The 23,834-nt window shown below is 38.6% G+C and overlaps 1 protein-coding gene across 2 annotated transcripts in view; it reads right to left on the reverse strand.

Annotated features, from left to right (window-relative positions):
- Positions 1-23,834, reverse strand: part of COX10 (cytochrome c oxidase assembly factor heme A:farnesyltransferase COX10) — a 125,423-nt gene that overhangs the window by 99,648 nt on the left and 1,941 nt on the right. For both annotated transcript variants that reach the window (XM_004433045.3, XM_087440407.1), the window contains exons 2-3: positions 21,070-21,203; positions 18,966-19,287 (exon numbers count right to left, since the gene is read on the reverse strand). In XM_004433045.3, the coding sequence (XP_004433102.1) occupies positions 18,966-19,287; positions 21,070-21,203 (456 nt within the window). The remainder of the gene's footprint in view (positions 1-18,965; positions 19,288-21,069; positions 21,204-23,834) is intronic.

Here is a 23,834-nt window from a genome sequence, read left to right on the forward strand (position 1 = left end):
GTACCAGAAGAATGCTACCACCCAAGAAGGAAGGTTGATGGTGTCACTGGGAGAATTTGAGGGAAAAGAGACTGCAGAAGTTTCCCTCTCCAAATGAACTAAGTAGATTTCTTCTATCCATAGAGTTAATCAGTCAAAATAATTCTTGATTCTATTTTAAGCCCTTGAACCTTAAACCAAAAGTAGACTGCTTATAAACAACTACGGTAATTAAAAGAGCATAGAGGGCCAGCCTGGTGGCGCAGCAGTTAAGTTTGGTGTGCTCTGCATTGGTGGCCCGGGGTTTGGAGGTTCGGATCCCAGGTATGGACCTATACCACTCATCAAGCCATGCTATGGCCGTGTCCCACATATAAAACAGAGGAAGATGGGCACAGATATTAGCTCAGGGCCACTCTTCCTCAAGCAAAAAGAGGAGGATTAGCAATAGGTGTTAGCTCAGAGCTGATCTTCCTCAGCAGAAAAAAAAAAAAAAGCATAGAAAATCCACAATAACTTTCTCAATATACAATTAGTAAAATCTAGAGTCACCAAAATAAAGAACTACTTTAGATATCTCTAAATATACAGATTAACATTTTGTATTGTGCTTTACAAACAAATTACAAAAATCAATTACCACCATACTGGACAAGATAGCACCATAATCATTGAACTATCAAAATACAAACACTGTAAAAAGAAAATTTACTTTGTTTAAAATCAAAAAGGGTATATAGTTACATGAAAGCAAAACTGTTAATTCAGAGGAGAAAGTATCTTGTTTTTCTTTTTATCCACCTTAGAGCTTGACTGAGTAACGAACAATACAGAAAGCACATCAAATTTTTGACTAATGGGTCAACTGATAAGTTGAGAAGAGACAGAAAGTGGTTTTCGAAAAACTGACAAAGGGAAAAGGACAATGTTTTAGTAAGATATAACAATGACTACATTTACAAAATGCAAATACTGCCAAATTTAAAAATGTATAAATTGTAAATGGTAATACACATAAAAAAATCATAGAGGCTATTATTATTATTATTATAGAGGAGGAAATTTGAATTTTCTAACACATTTCTAAAAAAGATCAAAAGCTAACAAAGAATGTATTTATACTTACTTCATCAAAGCAATTAAAGAAAGAGAAAGAAAGGCAGAGAGGATTGATAAATTGTACAAGTAAAATTGACCAAAGCAATATTCTCATACAGCACTGCCACAACTGTAATTAAACTTTTCATTGATTTCCTGGGATTCATTACATGGAATCATTTTGCAACACCAAGATCTCATTAAAAGTGAATGTAATATATTCTTTCATTAATAATACTTGAAATTATATTTTATTTGGTAATCTCATATTCTGTCCCTTCACAAATAAACGTAAAATCGATGTTGCCAATGAAGCATGACCCATCCAGTATAGGCCCAGAGGCGCCGCACTGCAGGCTTAGGGACGACTCTGGAGACCCAAGGGAGAGCAATATTCCCACCCCACTGGATCCTGACTCAGCCCCATCCCCCCCAGCCAGTGAACCGCAAGCTTCCCCATGAAAAGACTCAGTAGCAGCCTGTGAAGGTGCTTAGTGACAAAGGCAGTCCTGACTGCTAGGTCCAAGGTTAGCACCACTGGAGCTCCACCTGTCAATCTCTCCTGAACCATGAGGCCTGACCTAAGACTGACCAAGGCCCCCTTCTTCCAGGTCCCATCATTAACAGGATTTACCAAACATCGTCTCTTGTCTGCCTTCCTACCCCAAGGAAGAATTCTTACTTATGCTGTCTATAATTTTTAAAACAAATTTTATTTTGAAACAGTCACAAGCTGGGAGGGATGGCAACAACACAAACAGAGGTGTAGATAAGTGTTTTGAAGGCGGTGGCACAGGCCTTCATTATGGAATAAATACAAGTGATTATAGCAAAGGAGCTAAACCTAATTCTGTAACTAAAAGAATAATAAAATCTTAAAAAGTCAAAGGGAACTTAGGGTCAACTAGTCTAATCTCTGTCCTGATGTAAGAATCCCTTCTACAACATTTCAGATGGATGCTATCTCTGAATCTGCTGACAGGAAGTTCTTTCTCCCGGGGAAACCTTCTGTAGAGAAGAGCTCTAGCTGTTGGTTCTCTCTCAAATGAAGTCAAATCAATTTCCTTGAAATACCTACCTATGGATGTAATTTCTGTCTTCTGGAACAACACTGAATTAACTTTCTCCCTCTTTGCACAACCCTTCAATCATGCAAATATAACTGTCCCACAGTCTCTGCTACTCCAAGCTAAGTGTCTCTAGCGACCAACCACCCTTGACTTCCATGCTCCTGTCCTGTTCCATGCTGAGCGACACCTTTTAGAGACATACTAGGTTTTCATTATGACAAAAGCACTTAGCACAGTGCCTAGCAAATAAAAAGGGCTTAATAAGTGGCACTCTTGGTAATAATTAAAATATGGTTCCTAGAGTTCTAGACGATATATTTCTCTGGCCATTAAGCTTAGACTTAACATGTCAAAGCAGTACCTTAAGGAGCTTTGAGAAACAACAAAGCATTTCATACAAGCTCCATGTGCCTCTGTCTTATAATCTAAGGCAGCTCTCTGCTGCTCTAGGGGAGTGGTACGAGAGGAGTCCTTTAATAAACATGGACTAACAATGATAATGATAAAAACAAAACTCACATTGGCGAAGCACTTGACAATGCCAAAGCGCCTTTACATTCATTTAAATCTTGGAAACACCGCACTTCAAAGTAGGGTGTGGATACTTAGGGTTACAGGAAGAAAATATGAGAACTTTCACTTATATTCGACTTATTAATTCTTTCCTTTAAAACACGTATTCTGTGTGTCTTAAAATGAATATAATACATTGGTGTAAGACTATATGAATTTTATTTACAAATAATTTAACTATATAGTTTTCCATTATACATGGCATATTTATATACAATAGCATAAATATTAAAATATACATACTGTGTACTTGAAACTTTTTTACTGATAAAGTAAGTCCACGACTAACTAACTTCGGAGAACCTTGATCTAAAACAAACAGCAAGGAAGCTATGGTAGATATTAATATCTGATTTTATAAATGGAGATCCACGTGCAAATCAATGGTAGTGAACTCAATCCAGGGTCTAATCAAGTGAGTCATCTGGTTCATGCGCAACATTTGGCTCTCTGCTGTATGGATATTCTTTAACAAGTACTCCAAAGACTCATTTTCAGAAGAAGAAAACTCAACTAAATGAAGGGAAGACACACACACACACACAATCCTTGCGCTGATTACAAAACCACAAAGCAGGCCAGCAAAGCTTAAACAACACTGTCTCCCTGCACACAGCCCATGATACTGTTTCTTACACCCCAGGTTTTAAGGGGAATTGCAATGAGTCGCAGAGGAGGGAGCCCCACACTGGGGGCGGGAAGGAGAAGCTCGGCTGCACATACTCTGCTTCTGCAACAGGGGGCTTTACTGGTCAGCTGTACACCGCGGCTTTGCAGGGCTAGGGGTGTGAGTGGAGTCAGCCTCCCTAGTTCTAATCTCACAGGAGGCTTTCCAGAGCAGCAGGGAACCACTGGAAAGGTTTTGCTTTTTCCAATAGGAAAGAGGTTTCCTTGGAGAAGCAGCCTTATCGAGAATGATTTTTTTTAAAAGGCTCACTATGTTGAGAACTATTGGTCTCTGAGCATAAGCATAATGGAGGCCCTTTATTTCCTTTCTGAGATCATCAATTAAAAATAACGAGAAGGATTATATTAAAAAACTCATCATCTACATCCTGCTTTTTATCTCTGTCTTTTAATGCCTCACTATCTTTTAGCACTGGCCCCAAAAGGATTAAGTGGAAAACAAAACTCCAATAAAACAATTTAGATAATTATCAACTCTGATAAAAGATTTGGTAGAAAGATTAAAACCACTGGCTAAATGAGAGTTTGAGATTCTCCACAGATTTCAAATTATCCTCGTGATCTATTATATCTCATTATCCTTGATAGCAGATACTATGCAATATTGTAATCCAAATCCTACAAACCTGAGATGGATTCTCTTTAAAGTTCTTCTATGTACAAAGCTGACAGAGAATAGGCAGTTAATAAATTTGTGTGTTTTTGTTTGTGTGTCCAAGCAATGGAATGTAGTTGATCTCAAAGTTCAAAATTATATAACTTAATTAAGAGGCAGGAATTGAGTCTTTTCTGATTTTCAAATAAACATGTATTTTTTTACTTGATAGTTATACTTATGATATCCTCCTCTCTCTTCATTTCTATTAACATGTTAAGCTTCAAATGGTTCAATTTCTAATTTAAGCAAGTTGTTTAGGCTTCACGGCTTGGCAGCAGTCTGTGAACCTCCCAAGACAGTCGTCTTACCAACACATATCAAAGAAGGTGGTAATTCTAATGCTTATTGCGAAGTTCAGATGAGAAAAGTCAACTGACGAGAGACAGGGTATTTTTTTCTCAGCCACATTAAAGGATATCAATCAGGGGTAACTGATTACAAACCATAACCACTTCTGGTTAAGAGATAAGATTTTTTATACAGATTTTTTAATAACACAGCTGCAAAACTAAGAACTTGAATGGGGCCTTCCTGTCTGCCTCTTTCTTTTTTTCATATATTTAATGACCAAAGCTGGTCCGAAAAATCCTAAGACCATATTAAAACTCATAACTTCAAATTTACTGGGCAACACTGTTACCAAAATAAAATATTGAAGTATGGTCCCCAAGGCAAATTAACCAGGAAGCATTTGGTTTCCATTTACAGTTAGCATTCAAAAAAGGGAAATGAAATATCTATCAGGCCTGTTAAATAAATATATAAATAAAAGCTGTTTATCTCTAAGTTAATTACGCAACATTAACTGTGTGAGTGAGATCCTAAGCTTGTTCCTTCAATTACGATTTTCCCTTGAACCATCTAAGCTTTTCTACTTTGTCATCCTATTTTTAGTTTTTTTCCTTTTCAATAAAGAAACATTTCTCAATATACTTAATAATCAACATTCTTTTTGGTAATTAAATAAAAAACTTTCCCCATAAAACCGGTGCCTATCAAACTTTTAAGAAGTGGAAATATATCTTTTGAAAAATGAGTTTGGCAAGAAGGAATTGTTAGTTGAGCAGTTTTCCCTGTTTCACAAATTCAGTGAACTTTTAGAGAAGCACAGTGGGGCCACCTTCAATCCCCCAGTTATGCTGAGTACAGAATAAGGTGCCAGATAACCAACTTCAGGACACGACGACAACAGGTGAAAGGGACACGGTAAAAAAGACAGAAGAAGGACAAAGCACAGCAGCCTATGGTCATCCGGTTCAGGTACATCACTTCTCAGTCACCACTAAGCACTCAACCACTACAGTACAGTCAATTAATTAATTATTTGTAATGAAAAGGCAAAGCTGCTCAAAATTCTTCAAATGGTGGCAACAGAGTTCATTATACTCCTTTTTTTCCATTGAGCTTCTACTTTCTGAGCACCTATTATGTGCAAAGCAAGAGCCAGGCAACGAGAATGCAACAGTCAACAAGACAGATGTGGTCCCTGCCCTCCTGGCGCTCACACACTAGTGAAGACGCAGACACGCCAACAGGCATTACAGCACAGCGTGTTGGCGCTTCAGCGGGTGAAGTCAAGGATGCTGTGAAAAATACAGAAGGGCTCCTAACCTAGAAGACTTCACAAACTGATGTCAAAGTTGCAGACTGAAGGATAAGTAGGAGTTAGCCTGGTGACTAGGGAAGTGGGTAAGAGGATAAGGGGGGTTGGGGGGGCAGAAGGCACAGCAAGCACAAAAGCCACACAGTGAGAGAGTGCTCCAGAGAAACATTCATTCCTCACCGACATACAAAATATCACAAAGTGTAAATACAGACAAAAATGCACCCTTGGATTTTTTGTTCTTTTACAAAACTCTGATATGATAGCATTCTTCTTCTCATTCTTTACCTTCAAATTCACTGTCCCCCCTTCTTACGATAAAAAAAATAACGCTATTAGTAAAGTTAAACTTTATTATACATTTTAGAAAGGTTTTCCAAAATAAACAGTTGAGCAAAATTTTTTAGCACTTAAAGAGATAACCTTGTAACATTCTTTTAGAATTCACTTCTTTAAGCTTTCATTCCTTAATCTTAATAAATGAGATACTATCATACTTTACTTTGAACTGGAAACCAAGCCCTTGATAATACTCCAAAATGATCATTAGGCACCTGGGTAAGTCTGACTTGCAGGACTGAGAAGCAATCATTTGGTCCCCTTAGAGATTCAGATAACACACCCTCCACGGAGGAGGCAGATCTGCTTGGATTTGCAGAATCACATTAATGAAGCTGTCCACTGATGGGAGGTTGGGAGGGAGAGGAAACAGGCAGGAGGGAAAAAAGGCAGGTGAGAATTCAGACAAAGTGAGTTAGCAGGAAGCTGCAGAGTTTCAACCTCTATTTTTGTTTGAAATGGGAAGCAAGACAGTTTGCTGAGAGTAAAGAGGGGGTAGGAAAGACCATGTTGAATGAGTTCTCTACGTAAGAAGAGTTGCTCGAAGTATATTCTGGGGACCATCCATCACACGTCTGTCTGTTAAAATACAGATTCCCACCCTTGACCTAGAGTGAAGGAGTTTATCGAGATGAGGCCCAGAAATCTGCACTATAACAAGCACTCCAAGTATCTCAGATGGCAAATGAAGTTTTAGAACCACTAAAGACAGTGAAGTTCTCTAAGTTGATGGTAGAATTTGAGGTGAAGAAAGCTAACCAACATGCCAAAGCCCTCACTGACTGCTGGAATGCAACAAAGAAGTGAAAGAGAGGTGAGTTCCATGGTGCCATCTGGCTCATTTCCTTGTTTAGCTGAAGTTTCACCATCAACCTAAACCTTTTTAATGCAGATGTATACTTGGGCTAGTTGGCTTTCCTCTGTTGCACAGTCCAGTACTGAGAACTCCCCAACACAAACTCAGAGTCTCAAAATGTGTATTTGATTATCAAGATGATAGGGAAAAGCTGCTGACGCATCAGTACACACCCATAACCACTACTGGAAAAGTAAATGGCGAGCTGGCAGATCAGTCTTCACTTAAATACGCTACATAAGAGGCACACACGTGCAGTGGGAGTTCCAGGGCAGACTAACGGTGGTGGTTTACTTTCTTTGGAAAACTGGGTAGTGGAGAGGTGGGCAGCCTCACGTCCTCTTCCTGGAAGGGGATGTATTGCATAGTGAAGATAGCCCATTGGGTGCTATGAGGACACAGAGAATTGCGCTACTGACAGAGTTGACTAGCCTGGATCTTAGATGCTTTGGCTTTCAAAATGATAGAGGTATGAATTATGCCTCACTTTACAATCTCCCCTGCAGCTGGAGATAGCCATGGTGTACAGTCCTGGCCAATGAGATATAAGGAGAAGTTCCTGTTAAGAGCTTTCCTTCCCAAATAAAAAGGCAAAGTCTTAGAAGGAGGTTTCTGTCTTTCCACATTGTCCTCTTTGTTCATTCTTTCTGCCTGGAACACAACGTGATGATGGGGTTGTGCAGCCACCTTGCAGTCTTGAGGACAAAAGCCAAAAGCTAATAAAGACAGAGCAAAAAGAAGAAACCAGGTATGTTGACAACATCCTTGAGCACTAGCTCTAGACTTCTAATTTCAGACTCCTCAATATAAGAGAAAAGTAAACCCTTTATTTGTTTAGGTCACCGTTCTTCACGTTTTCAGTCATGTGCAGCTGAGCACATTCTCAGCTCATAGTTTTTCTCTTCTTTCAAGTTGTCAATATTTCTTGAGAATGAGTATCCTCCTCGTGAAACTTATCTTTACATTCCTCTAGCATCTACCACAGCATCTTACACTTACGATCAATTCAATTACCATCAAACTGAATTTAAAACAATTAAATCATCAGAAAATAGAATAGCCTAGACAAATATATTTTTCGTCTAAATTAGAACAATGGCTAAAGCATCTACATGGCCCACTCCCACCACAAAACAACTGAAATGATGGAATAAAAATGAAAGTTGGAGATAAACCCACATCAGCAATAAATTAGATAAAGGCAGGATACTAAAACCCTCAAGAAATGTTTGTTAAATCTAATACAGATGAGACAAAATTGAAGACAGTTGTTGAGAGCTGACACTATTTTCATTATTTGAATAGCAAAACATTAGATTACCTCAATATCAATGATAAGGAAATGGATAAATATGGGAAATAAAGGCTATCTGATGGGATAGCCTGACGTGGAGAGGTGAGGAGCAAGGAGCAGAAGCCAGGGTGGACCACGGGCGAGATGGACCCACTCTGTGCGAAGTCTCTTTACCGTCAGAGCAGCAGTGTGTAGAGGCAGCTGTGTCCCAGCTAGAGGGAGAGAAAAGTGGTCACACCAAAAAGAAAGCAGAGCCTCGCCATAAGATAATTCTCACTGAGACACGGCAGAAACGTTTCTGAGTACTCTAATCCAGCATAGCAAGACACCCACTGCCACCACGCTCTGGCACAGAGGGGTAGTCTTCCAGCTCAGCAGGCCATAGCACCAGAGAAAAGGCTGGGCACACATACTATATGCTGAGAGTAGAGGCGGACTACACAAAAATCCAGACTTGGGAAGCAGGACACTGGCATTGTAGTTTCAAAGATGTGTTGCAAAAATCTTTTAGAGAAAAAGTTCCCTTACTGGTACCACCCTCCACATCTCCTTCAGGCCACAGGAATGTTATACTGTTATACCAGTAATGTAAACTGATAGCCTCCATCCTCTAGCCTAAAATGCAACAGAAGTCCAACAACACCAAGTTAAAGTGTTAGGTGATGAAGAACAATCCAACCATGCATTCATTCAATCAACAGCCAATGAGCACGACTATGTGCCAGACACTGCTCCAGGCATGGAGGACATCACAGGGCAAACAGACAAACACCCTGTCTTTCTGGAGCTTACACTCCTTCGGGGGTTTGATTACTGTCTGGAATAGTCTTGTCTTCGTTTAGGAATGGATAAAGATGAAGAGGTAAAATGGGTCAAAGAAAGACTTATAAAAAAGATTCTACGACATAAAAGAAAATAAAGGCAGCATGGAAGAAAAAGAGGTTGAATATATTTCCGAAAAAGATGCACCACAGAACTAGTAGACGATAAGCTCCTCATAAAGAGAAGGAGCCGTGAGGCAGGAGCTATGTCAGCCACACTCTACCCCCCTTTCTACCCATGACACCTTGAAGGATGCCCTTGGGACATAATGGTCTCAATGAATAGCAGAAGAATGAGTAGAAAAAAGAAAAATCCCATGAAACAGATAAACTGGATTAAGAAAAATGTACAGAAACAAAAACTGCCATAGCAGAATGTTAAAAGTCATGAGACGTAATAAAAAGTAAACAACATAAAATCAAATCAGTGCTGTCCATAACACATCTCAGAGGATCCTTCAGAATGAAGTGGAAAATTACAGTGAGGAAAGCAGGTGGAGAGAGGATAACAAAGAGGCAATTATACTGGAAAAGGAAATAATTGGTATAAATATGAAAAAGGAGATAAACTGATCATTATTTGATTGGCTAACTGAAAAACCCAAGAAAGAATCAACTGAAAAAAAAAATTTTTAATATTCCAAAAATAATTTATCAGTAAACATACAGAATCTATTTAAAGAAAACTAGGAAACTCGAGAGGCAGAAAAGAAGACTTGGATAAATGAAGATGATGTAATACAGAAAAGATCTCAATTTAACCCCAAATTGATCTGTAAATATGTTAAAATTCCAATTAAAATACTAACGGAATTTTTTGGGATTAGGGGGATTGAGGTTTGCCCAGGGGTGGAGCTTCACAAATTCTTAAATTTGTGAGTATGACATTCAACACCGGTTAACGACATTAAAAACTGGGTATATCTCCACCTTATCTCATTGACCAAAATATATTCCTATAAATAAAAAATTTAAATGTAAAATATAAAATCATAAAAACGTAAGATTAAAAATATAAATATTTACAAATCTTTTGTGCGTGAGAGCCTAAGCACGATACAAAAACCAGAAACCACGAGGAAAAATATTAATAGATTTGATTACATAAAATTAATGTCTGTACATCAAAATAACAATAAATGAAAACGAGAAGCAAATAACATATAAGGTATAACATTACAATAGTTATATATAATGGGCTCAAATCTACTATATAAAGAACTCTTAAAAACAATAAAGAAAGACAAACACTGAAGAGAAGAAGAGAAAACACAGAAGGCAAACAGGCCATTCACAAAAGAAATACAAATCCCCAATCAACATACGGAAAATATAAAACCTCATCAGCAGTTTTAAACACATATTTTAAAACTCAAGTGCCATTTTCACCCATCAAATCAGTAGAGTTATTTAGAAAAATATATTCCGTATTTAGGGAAGAAAACAAATAACTGAACAAAATGTGTATTATGACCTCATTTTTATAAAACAAACACAATAGAAACTATATCTACATTAATGTAATTTAATATAATAATTAACCTTTCTTGAACCTTTACTATATGCTAGGTTCAGTTATTTACCTGCATTATCTCACATAATCTTCCCAACAATCCTATGAGGCAGGATTATCCCTACTACTTTAACACTTAATAAGCATATAATTATTAAGGCAATTATTTCAAAATATAAATTAAAATTCAAGAAATTACAATTCTACTCAACCTTTTTATGAAAATGTGGAAAATCCCTTATACCATATCTGATAGCTGGAGACCATAGTAAGGTGGCTTTTAAAAACTTTAACAAGCAATCTAAAATAAAATACTATTCTCTATTCCTATTTTTTGTTCTTTTAATAAAAAGCAGCCTTCTAGGCTCTAGGGGAAAAAATCTATACATTGACACACTGTAGTTTATATCAGTTCCATCAACAGCATAATCTATTGGTTCCAATAAACAATCTATTTTAGTGTTCTGGTCTCAGAAAACGGGTTGTAGCTTTTCAGCACAGATGTTATTCAGGAAAAAATTTTTGCTTTTTATTGACCTATATTAAGTATAAACTCAGTTGAGTCACTAAAGCCTCTTACAATCCTAATTCAAATAAAATTTCTTTACCCCAGTGTGGTCCTTGCAACAAACTCCAAAAACATATTGTAAAGAGCTCAATTGGCAAGAAAAACTCGAGGGAGACATATTACTACTTCTTTATAAACTCAGTCTTACTTCCTTTCGCAGAAAAAAAAAATCTTTAAATGGCATTAGCACCAGCAAACAGTTGGCCCAGATCCTGCCATAAATGTTAAGGCATCAGGCTGCTGCTACCCTACTATCCTACAAATGAAATGTAAGTATGATTACTATATGGCCCTTCACCTACTCTAGTTAATTAACCTCCGTATATTACAGTTATAAACAAAAGGAGGCGAAGAAAGACAGACTAGTTCCATAAAAGTGATCACTGACTCCCAGATATTTCTGCCCTGGCTATCATTAGCTATAAATGAATTGCCCAAGATGTTAAGAGTCTGAGAGAAATCAATTGACAGATATCAGGGATTTTCTTAAAGAAAAAAATCCTGCTGACTCCAAGACATCTGTGAATTCAAGTAATAAACTACATAGGGAGGAAAAGGTCAAATAAGAGGGTAGGGGTCACCAAAGGGTGCTGCCACTTTCAATGGAATAAGCAGAAGGAAATGACTTTAATTCAATTAGCTCATCCTGAAACCTGGGGCATGGAATATATAAAATGATACTAGGGGAAATTTACTGCCCCAGGATTTTTCCATCTGTGGCTGTAGGGGAGGCTCTGCTCCCTCTTTCCTCGGTGCATCTTGCTTTTGCATACCTCTCCTGTGTGGTCCAGATTATGCCCAGCTGGCTTTTCCTGCTGCCACTGGTAGCGAGGGCTGCTCTGGCTCTCACTAGGTGAGTTCTCCCCACATCCAGCCAGACCACTGAGTGTGGGACCGGAACTCTGCCTGCACAACACCTACTTCACTTTCTCGAAGGGTGGTCCAGGACCACCTGCATCAGTTCATCTGGCATGCCTGTCAAAAATGCAGATATCTAGGTCCTGTCCCAGGCCTACAGGATCTGAACCTCTGGGGACAGCAGCCAGGAAGTGTCGTTTTAACACACGTGCTATGCAAGCTCCTTAGCACACTGACAAGTAGAAACCAATGAGTCCGTGCGCACTGTACAACACGGCATGCACGACTACCTGAGCAATTTAATTATCTGGGCACCATGTTTCAGATATCAAATCCTGCATCCGGAATGCCTATTCAAGATATACAACACTGTAAGGTACACAAAAGGAAAAACAATACAACAGCCAGTATGAAGCAAAGGAAGATGTAGCCAAAAAAAATTGATCCTAAACCAATTATCATACTTTCCCCTCTGTTCCTAAAGAAATAAGCATTATGAGAACAAACTTTAAGAAATTATTTTAAATTAATTATTTAAAGTAGCTCTTTTAAGACTCTAAGGAGAGGAAACATTGATAACTATTTCCTGATTTAGCAGTCAGTCAGTACTGACTTCCTAACGGACAAATGAAAGAACTCCTTCTAGCCCAGCATCTTAGTAGACCTCTAGCATTTCCAAGTGTCGATCACTTCCTTTATGACCCGTGTCTTCTCTTTTGGCTTCCGTGGCAAAGCCCTTTCCTGTTTCCCTTTCTCTGACCACTTTTTCCTTGTAGGCTCCATTATACACTCTACTCAATCCTTAAAAGAGAACGAACCCCAAAGGCCTGGCCATGGCCTTCTGCTCTGGTCACTCTACACGCTGACCCCTGGCAGCTTGTTCATGACCAAGGCTTCGTGGCCAACTCCACATTGAAGATGACTTGTTCTTCCAGCTCAGCGTTCTGTCTGAGCACCTGTCCTTCACAGCCCACTGCTCACAGCACCTCTCCACTAGGTATGCCAGTGTCAACTCAAATTCCAGGTATCCAAACGGAACTCATCATCTTACCCCCAAACCTGTTTCTTCCTTCAGTACTCACATTCCTTAGTCTCAACACCACCATTCCTCCATACCAGAAGGCTGGGAGTTTTTCTAGAGCAGGGGCAGCAAACTCAAATACATGTGGGGGCACCCAGCTAATAAATTTTTTATTTAAGAAACAAGTGTATAGCTCTTAACACAGATACTTCTATGTAGTTTGCAAATGTTACCTCACGTAACATTTCCTCGACTTACGATGGGGTTACATCCCGAAAAACCCACCGTAAGTTGAAAATATTAACAGTCGAAAATGCATTTAATACACCTAACCTACCAAACATCATAGCTTAGCCTACCTTAAATGTGCTCAGAACACTGACATTAGCCTACGGTTGGGCAAAATCATCTAACACAAATAAAGTGTTGAATATCTCGTGTAAGTTATTGAATACTGAATATGGAAAGTGAGAAAGAAGATGGCTGTGTGGGTACAGAATGTGTATTTTACCCTCGTGATCACGTGGCTGACTGGGAGCTGGGCTTGCTGCCGCTGCCCAGCATCACGAAAGGATCGGACATATTGCTAGCCCGGGAAAAATTAACACTCAAAATTCGAAATAGAGCTTCTGCTGAATGCATATTGCTTTGACATCATCATAAAGCTGAAAAATCATAAGTTGAACCATCCTAAGTCAGGGACCATTTACTCAGAATAACCCTATGAAGTAGGTATTATTATTACCTCTAGTTTACAGATGGGTAAACTGAGGTACAGAGAGATTATAGAACTTGCTCAAGGTCATTCAACTAGTAAGAGCCAGGATTTGAATGCAGGAAGTCTGGCCCAGAGGTCACTACACTCTGCTCTCTCTCACAGAACTGGGTCAGGTAGATGACAGTAAGGAACATAGGGCCCAGAGAACTAGAGAACACTTGCTTCATCTAGTCAAACTCTTTGCAACTCTATGTCCTAAACCTTTTATTTCATCTGTCCCCAGCACTCCACCAGGGCTGCCTAAGGTTCTGCTCATTCTATTTCTGTACCGTTTCTCTGTGTCTCTCTCCCACTTTGCTGCTTCCCTCCCACAGCCTTAGTTCAGCCCTAAGTCAATTGACCACTGACTTGTTTGCTGTCATTCATGCCTCTCACTAGTCCATGCTCTAGAGCCAGGGTCTGCAAACTGTTTCTCTAAAGGGCCAGATACGAAATATTTCAGGCTTTCCAGGCCATAAGTTTTCTGTTTCAATTACTCAACTCTGCTGATGTAGCATGATATCAGCAAAGAACAAATGGGTGTGGCTATGTTCCAATAAAACTTTATTTACAAAAACAAGAGACCCTTGCTTAATAATACTATCACAGCAGTTTTCTTAATCAATGCTGTTGCTTATACTGAAATACATTCCAGATGGCCCCCAAACCTCAGAGAATATAATAAAAATATAAAAGTACCAGAGAAAAACATGAGTTAATTCCTTAATAACCATCGGGTAGTGAAAATCTTTTTAAGCATTAAAAAAACCTAATAAATTTGAATACCTAAAAGTTAAAAATCTCACTGGGGCAAAATAAAACAAAATATCGCAAAGTAAAAAGAAAAAGCAAACTGAAAAAAAGTTTTTAAAGTATTTTAAGGAAGAAATGCTAATTTTCTTTATTTACAAAGAGCTTTAAAAAAAAATCACTGAGAAATAACTGAGGATATAAGAGGAAAATAATAGAAGGAAAAATATAAATGATCAAAACAGAGCAAAAGATGTTAAATCCCACCAAAACTTAAAAAATGAAAACTAACACACACACAAATCTTTTTCAATCATATAGGTAAAAATGGTATAAAGACTGTTTATGCACGAGCACGGAATACATGTCGGAATCTGATTCCCATATGCTATTGGACGGAGTGTAAATCATACAACCATTTTTAGGAAAAAACTGGTCGATCTACCCAAATTAAAATGTTTAAATTGGCAATTACATTTCTAAACACTTATCCTACAGATAGACTCACGTAAGTATACAAAGACTTATGTACATAACAGTTAATCACAGAATTGCTTTTAATAGCAAAAAAATGGAAACACCCTAAAGGTTTACCTGAGGAGGATCAGTTAAGTAAATAATGGCAGTTCCAAATAATGGAATAGTATGCAGTGAAGTAAATATTGTCAGTGAAAGTTATGCTGTTAAGAGAAAATGGCAAGTTGCAGAACTCTGTGTGTATGTGTATAATGATCCTATTTCTAGTAAAACGTATAACCATATCTATACCTTTATATCTGCATATTGAATATATATAAGGCTACATTTCAAGCAGGGGGTATTATCCAGAATGGAGGGGAAGGGTACTTTTTCAGTTTAAGATACGTGCTTCTGGTCTTATTTGAATTTTTTTTTTACACTAAGTTTATAATTTAGTATAATTAAAAGCCCCTTAAAAGATAAATAAACAAGACAAAACACAAAGTGATTGTGTTCTCCAAAGAACCTTCCAGGACTTTCCCCTGCTGGGGTATAACAACCAAACTCTTTAGCATGAAATACAAGCCAATACAGCCCTGCCTAACTCATCAATCCCAGTAAGCGCCTCTCCTACATAACACTTGAGCCATACTGTGTTACTCATAGTATACTGCAGCTTTCTGAATATGCCAGGATGTATCAACCTTCTTTGCCTTTGCAAAGGCTTCTCCCTCTGCTTACAATCCTTGCCTTCTCTGCCTAGTAAACACTCATTCACCTCAACCCCTCCACAGGCAGAAACACTCTTTGCCTTATGCACGCAACTGTTATAATACCTATTAACATTAATTTCCCTAATGATGGGTATAGAAATAATAATAATAACAAAAGCTAATTAAGTGCCTACTAGGTGCTGGGCACATAGATGTTTTACATGCATTGTCTCATTTAATCCTCATGATGAGGCTATGAAGTAAATACCATTATCTCTACTTCACAGGTAAAGAAACTAAGGCACTCTAACAGGTAAATTGCCCAAAATCACATAGGCATTAAGAAAGAGTTCTGGGTTGGAAACACAGATGTATCCGACCACAGTTGTTTTATCTTTATATATGTGTATGTTTGCAAAATCTCCCTGCTAGACTATCAGCTTTTTCTTGAGGACAGAAATCATGTGTGAGTTATCTCTGTACCTCCAGCATCCAGCACAATGGAGTACACGGTCGACACTCAGTAAATACTGAATGCAGGCAGGCTCTCAGCATTTAAAGAGGACTTACTAGTTGTCATCTAGCTCCACCCACTATACAATGCAGGAGTCCGTTCTCCAACTTCTCTCAAAGATGAGCTGCTTCCACTTGGACAGTCCCAAAGACAAGGACCACTGCCTCACAGGGCAGCAGCCCATCTCACATCTGGATAGTTCTCCTGAGAACTCTGCATCATGCTGAGAGGATCTGCCACCCCTTAGCACTGGCAATCTCCTGGCTCTGCCTTCTGGACTAGAAATTAGCAGCACTGTTCCTCTGAATCAACAGAGCTACAGACATTTGTAGATAGCTACTATGTCTTCATTCTCCTTTTCCCTACCATCCTTCTCCCTCCTCCCTTCTCTCTTCCAAGCAAAACAATCTCATTCCCCAAGTGACAGGGCTTCCATATTCCCACTTCCTCATAGTTGCCCTCTTCTGGAGGATTTCAGTTTGTCAACCAAGTGAGAAGCATTGTGCTCAGATAACTAGCAAGTACTCAACAGGCATATGGCATGATTTCTGCCCTCAAAATCTTAGGGAAAAGATAACATACATTAAATAGACACTCAAATGTTTACATGTAACTATTTGGAAACTAACCTTTGAGGGTTTCCCATGTGTCGGGCACGCTGTTGGGCACTTTAACTGCATTATATGATTTAATTCTTAAGTGGTTTATACTATTCCTACTTTATGGATGAGGAAACTGCCTCATCAAGGTCAAGGAACTGCCCAAAGTCTCACCGGCTAGTAAATGTCACAGCCAAGATCTGAGCTCAAACCTGCTTGACTTTGCGCCATATTCTGAGTTTTGAAAAGGGAGACTTGGGCCAAGAGCAGTCAAGAGAAGACTTAATGCAAAGGCCTTGAAAAGATCTGACTGGATATGAGAGAGGCAGACCAGTCTCCCATGGGGGAATCAGCATGGGAGGGTGGAAAGGGACAGTGAAGCGGAAAAAAGTATGCTTCTAGGGAAGAGTTTAATCATTCCAGATTACAATGTTCCTTTAAAATTAGGTAGGGTTGAGGCAGGAGGCAATATGGAGGAAATGTAGGCTCTTGAGTAGGTTAGGAATTTATGAAAGCAATGTTTTAGGAAAGTTAGTCGGGCAGCCTGGGCAGCATCTATTGCATGGGGGGAGAATGAAGGCACAGAGAACAGTCAGGAGCTGCTGCAAAAACAAAAGACCTCACATATTTTGGACCTGAACTAGATGGTAGTTTCAGAAATGGGGATGAGAAATCATACAGACATAACAAAAGACTCCATTGGTAACAGCTGGATGTTAGACTAGAGATGAAGGGGAGAATGGAGAGCAAAGAATGATTCTGAGATTTCCATCTGCGGGAAGTGCAGAATGCTGGTATTACTGACCGAAATGGGGCCATGAGAGGGAAGAACTCATCTGCAGGGTGAGGGGAGACACTGGAGTTGACGCGTTAAATGATGGCGCACACACAGCGAGAAGCTCCTGCTGGTGACGGAGGTCACTTCTAAGGCCTACAGACTGAGAGGCCTCACTTTCTGGGTGACATCCTATGATCACATCTTATCTATAGTCATTCTTAACATGTCAACAACACGACACTCAAACTACTTGTGTCAGTGACAAAAGAGAACTTCCTTAGGAACGTGATGATTCCTTGCTCACTACCAGGAAGCACTCAGACATGATTTCGAGGACACCCCCTGGAATTAGTCTCACTGCTCTAGAGTCGCACTATCTAAGTCTTACTATGATTCTTCGGCTCCTGTGTCAAACTCCTTGTGTCTGTTTGTCATCTCCCCCTAAAAAAGATTTTCTTTAAGTGAGCTTGGTCACTGAGGAAAGAAGGTGTCTGGTTTACCTCCTTTTACCCTGGATTTCAAGCTCAACTCTCTTGAAAAACAAACAAACAAAACCCACTCCTTCCCTAACCTTCTCTACTCTCAAAAGCCTGTGTCTCATCTGTTCATTTCTTGATTTTGACTCAATAACATTATATATCACTTTCTTTCCTCAGAGTACCTGGTTTAACTTTATCATTCACCCATTATATTTCTTCTTATTCTCATCCAAGAAGAAAAGGAGAGACCAGGTACTCACTCTGCAGGATGACCGAGAACATACATTCTAAACGGGGTTAGCCCAGAATAAGCTATTTTAAGTTTAGCTATGAGACGGGATGATAATAACAAAGCTTTGGCTGACTCACAGGGTGGTTGTAACAACCAAATGACATAATTATGGGTTAATACCCAAATGCATGCAATAAAATTCGGTGCAGTTTGCTACAATGAGGCAAAAAATCTGGTTCCAAACCTCCTTTCAGAAAAGCCTCATTGCAAACTCCCTGCACACCTGGACAATCCCAGAGGCCCTACACAAGAAGCAAAACACAGCAGTGACCCGGGCATCCCAGTGCCACCGTGGGCTCCCTGCACACCAAGCACAGCAGTGCAGTCCTCCCTGTTTTCAGAACTAGAGACAGAACTCATTATCTTACTGCATGTTTAAAGAATAGCAGGTGTAAAAACACAAAAGGCAAGAAAATAAGCAGAATAAGCATTTTAATTTAATTACAAATAAAAGAGAGACTATTTTTAGTGCGATACATTTAGTGCAATAGTATTTACAATTCTGTGTAAACAGAATTCAAAAATTTTGATTTTGAATCCCAACGAAATTGAAGACAGGAAAAATACTAAGACAGGACCTGCAGTTTCAAAATATTCCTTTTGGGGCAATAAATTAAATTAGCTTTTTGTTTAACTAAAAACAAAGTTGCAAGTAAGAATCTAACTACACCAGAAAAACAAAGTACCTGTGAGTTTGATTTTGGACAGCCGAGCCAAAATTCCCGGTATATCGTCCACACGCAGCTTCATCTCTTTCCACTGCCTCTCATCTTTTGTCTCTTTTCCCACATCTACTGAGCCTTCACTTATCGAGGCAGATTCCAGTTCTATCAATTCTTTGTCATTTGGCTTCTTGGACAAAGATAGGCTGGGAGGTGAAAGAGGTCTCAACTCATATACTTCTGCTTTGGCTTGACTCGAAGATGTTTTTTCAGGGAAAGGAGATGCCACTGGTTCTGGCTTCGGTTTTACTTGCTGGTTGAGGCTTCTGCTCAGTTGTGTGACATACTAAAAAAAGTATAAGTTACTATAAAACCAAGACCCCAAATACTCTTAAATGGTTGTTTAGTAACACCTTCCATCAGTCCAACTTTTATGGTACTTGAAAGATCTTCCTATAACTTTAGAACTACATGATGAATTAACTAACATTAGTATTTATTACATGGAAATCACCATACTAAGAGATATGGAGAACACAATTAATGTCTCAGCAATGGTTTTCAAATTCTACAGTTTATAAATCCTAGGAATTTAAGTTCCTTGAAAGAAAGATAAACTTATTTCTTACTCATCTCCTCCAGAATTTTCCCCAACATAATACCAGAAATTGGAGGTTTAACATTTCAAATACAATGAAAAAGTTTTTTATAATCAAGAGCCCAAGTTAACCTGGTGACTTTCCATGTTGCTAGGCAAACAGTGCAGAGAGGGGCTCATGGTAGGGTATAATCCAGGGCTAAGTGATGTTACAGCAGTGTGTGCGTGCAAAGAACGCAGGCTTTAGAATCAGACAGTCTCTATCACTCACTAGCAAAAAGTAATAACTACGACTAACATTCGTGAGGCACTTCATAGTTTTATATAATATATATCTTTATAGCTTACATAATATATATCCCATTTAATCTTCTCAACAGTTGTTAAAGAAGATGGATCATTATTAGTATCTCTCTCCTTAATTTACAGATGGAGAAACCAAGGTACAGAAATAAACTAATAGAGCCAAGAGTCAACAACCACTTAGTTATAGGTGGCCCTGGGACTTAGAGCCGCCTATCCTGATAACTAGTTAAGTGCCTTTTCCATTATACTGCAAAGGCTTGAAATTATACATACTAATCTTAGAAAGGAATTACAATGAATGAATTCAGGGTTCTGTTTATATAAAAAAAGGCATTATACATATTTAAGTTTCTCTTCTACATATCCATTATCTTTGATCCTTAACTTAAAAAGTCTGAACATTTCCGGAAATTTAAATCTCTTATCAAAACAATGAGTTTTATTAAAATTTTAAGTTAATTTCAAGTTGAAGTGGGCATTTTAAATTGAAAAAAGATGAGAAATGTCAAATAGAACTTTAGATTATGAATTTGCTATTTTTTCACGCTTACGCTATAATTATGAGTTTTTAGCTATCATTTCTCCATTCTATGATCCTTTTCTATTTGAGAAAATGGGAAATACCCTCACTGGTAATTAAGAGTAGGTTACCATGTTGTCCATAATAATCATAGAGCCAACCTAGATAAAGGCCTATAAGAAGATTGAGACATATCATCAATGCCCACTATAAAATGCCTAGCATATTACAAAAACTCTCACTTTTTTTGAGTCTACTCAGCAATGCATGTGTTTAAAAGACTTTTAAATGCACTGCTGATGTAAGAAAATAGGAGGGTCACACTGTTAAAGTAATTATTTCTATATTACTGACATATTCACAGAACTTGAAAGAATTTTAAAGGATGGATTATAAGAATTCAGCTTTTCCTAATTTTAGCCTAGTTGAAATGTGCCAGAAGTTTTCAATCTTTCCCCAAACTTAATCAATAAATTCAGGCTCATACTTTTAACCTCAAACGCGAGGATTATTCTGGTTTCAGTTAAGAATAATCAAAACAAGGGATTAAAGTTTTGGATAAACTTAAGAGGACACTAAATGAAAGTCCTTTTCAAACAGTACTTCTTAACAACTCTTCTTATTTAAGGAATCTCTGAAATTTCCTCATACAGAGAAAGTAAAGGCAGAAAGCAGCAGAGTAAGGATGGTCTTCTAGAACATACCATGCGCTTGAGGAAGTTAAAGTGCTGAAATGTAATCCACTGCTTGTTGATGCTCCTGAAAAGATGCATAAACTTGTGAGGGGATTCCTGCACAGATCTTCTTTCTAGATGCCAGACACATCCTCCTACCCAACCTATAAGACAGAAGGGGAAAAAATGTTAAAACGATTAACGCTTCTCACCAAATGTTGACTGCACCTACCCAGAAACAAAGCCAGCCACTGAGATAAGCACCGCCCATGTGATGGGTCCAAACTTTGAAATGACCTAAGATCCAGATTTGTGAATAAATGCAATTTATCAGCCCTGCTCCCTGTTATGGAAATTTTTCATTTCAGGGTCATTATGCTTTTACTATATTAAATGCTAAAATGACCACACTGAAAATCTTTTTAAGAAAAAAATATAAAACAATCAGGTCAGTCCCTTTTAAAAAAGTACAAAATGAAAAGTACAAATTTTCTCAGTAAATAAGAGTAAACTGGAAGATATATTTCAGATTAATATTCTGGCCATGCAGCATAAGCCAACTAAAAGAGAGAGGAAACAGTTCTCAGTGAAGTATGACTCTACCAATCTAGTTAGGAAGAAGCTATTTTTGTTGTATCTGAATTTGGCTTGTAATCATTCCTCTAAACCTTCTCTCAAATATCAAGAGATCCAATGCTTCTGGGTGAGGCCTTATCCTAGTCAAGCCTTCGACAGTATAACAGCACAGATTCTCCCTTCCCTTTTAAAAGTCTCTCTTCCCATGGCTTCTATGACACCAAAGGTTCCTGGTCCTCTGCTGCCTTCTGCTTATCACTTGTCAGTTTCCTACGGTGTCCCTTCTTGCTGGGCCTGCCACTTTAAGGCGGTTGTGTTCCCACTGTTCTGAATACTACACACTGTCCCTGAGCAAACGCAATCATAGGGTAATTTTTCATCTTCAACCCATTTCTAGAGTCATTATGCCTACTTCCAACAGCTCTCTTAGTATCTCCACATGGATGGGTGGCAATATGTCTTTAAGAACACATTATTCCCATCTTTATCTCTACTCTGGTCCCTACTGCAGATAAAACCATTACCTACTTAAGACGTCAACATCTTGAACTCTTCCTTCATTACCTAATAACCATCAAATCCAGTTAACTCTGAAATACTGGTCAAATCCGTCCACTTCCTTCCATTCCTAGTGATACAGACCCTTATCACCTTACATATGCACTATGGTAACAGTCGTAGGATGCAAGTCACTCATCCTGACTTCAGTAATTTCCTTTCCTCTCCAATCCAACTTCCATAAAGCCAACGGTTTTCTTGCCAAAGCCCAGAACACATATTACTCGCCCAAACATGCACATATAAGTCACTGCAGCAAAGCTGTCTCATCACCCCACTAAGCATACTGCCCATTTCACAATTTGTTCATCTTTGTTTTTATGTTGTTTCCTTGCTGGCACTGTCCGGCCTCCACTATCTGCCTGTCAAATTTTCAAAGTCTCTTTCAACTACTCTACCACTTTATATTCTTTTTTTTGAGGAAGATCAGCCCTGAGCTAACATCCAATGCCAATCCTTCTCTTTTTGCTAAGGAAGACTGGCCCTGGGCTAACACCTGTGCCCATCTTCCTCTACTTTATCCGGGACACCAGCACAGCACGGCTTGATAAGCTGTGCATAGGTCCGTGCCCAGGATCAGAACCCGGGAACCCCGGGCCACTGAAGCAGAGTGCACGAACATAACCGATACGCCACTGGGGCCGACCCCTTGAGGCACTTAATGCAAATTGTTTCCACCATTATATTTTTTCAGTTCCTTGATGATAGGGACTCTCCTTTACTCACCTTTGCTACAACAGCTGGCAGAGTGCTTTCCATGTAACAACCAATGTTTGATGACTGGATCACCCACAGGGCTTACCTGGACTGTGTATCACTGCCCATTGGAATACATGGCAATTTTCTTACACTAGAGATAAGTCACTTCTTCACTGAAATCACATCCTCAAACCTCAGTTAATTATGAAATGCTTATTTTCCATATAGGTGAATATGAGCTGCCTGTATATGTCTACAGGAAGGAATAGCAGCATGGAAATCAGTCCTCTGATATTCAAATTGTATTTTTTTGATGGTGTGTATTTTTTGTTTTTTGCCTTAATATTGTTCTTTGGGATAAAAGGATTTCAATATTAAAAGATTATGTGTAGAACACATCAAAGTTTTATTGTTCTGGGCCTTAATTTCAAAACCATTTTTGAGTTCATTTAGTCCAATGAGAAAACCTTATTGCTGAGAGGGAAAGAACCACCTTGGAAAATATCTCTCAAGATTAAGTGGGTCAAACTGAGATTTTACAGAATGGTAGTAAGAAAAAAACAGCTAGGAAGCTGTACTTTTAAATGATGAAAACACTTCATTTAGTCAAAACATGTCACATTTCTATGAATCAGTGCCCAGAAAGTGAAAGACATTTCAGCCCTATGTAAACAAATGTAGATTTGAAGATACACAGGGCTTACAATAGATACATTAAAAATCTGGAAATATGTGACCTTATCCACCATCAACACTGAGTCACGACTGTAGGGCTTTTAAAATGAGGTGAGCAGACCAGTAACTGAAAGGTCCTGAAATTTTTTTAATGGCTATAAAATACTTTGAACTTTTAAAAGCAAAATCAGACATGACCACTAGATACCTAACATAGTTCCAGTTTACTTTTCTGTCGCCCCTTCCCACCACACTGCTTCCATATCAAGCTCTTCTAGTAGATCTTC

The sequence above is a fragment of the Ceratotherium simum genome, chromosome 16, assembly GCF_057802395.1.
Source record: "Ceratotherium simum simum isolate JZ-2026a chromosome 16, ASM5780239v1, whole genome shotgun sequence".
In the NCBI taxonomy this organism is placed as follows: Eukaryota; Metazoa; Chordata; class Mammalia; order Perissodactyla; family Rhinocerotidae; genus Ceratotherium; species Ceratotherium simum.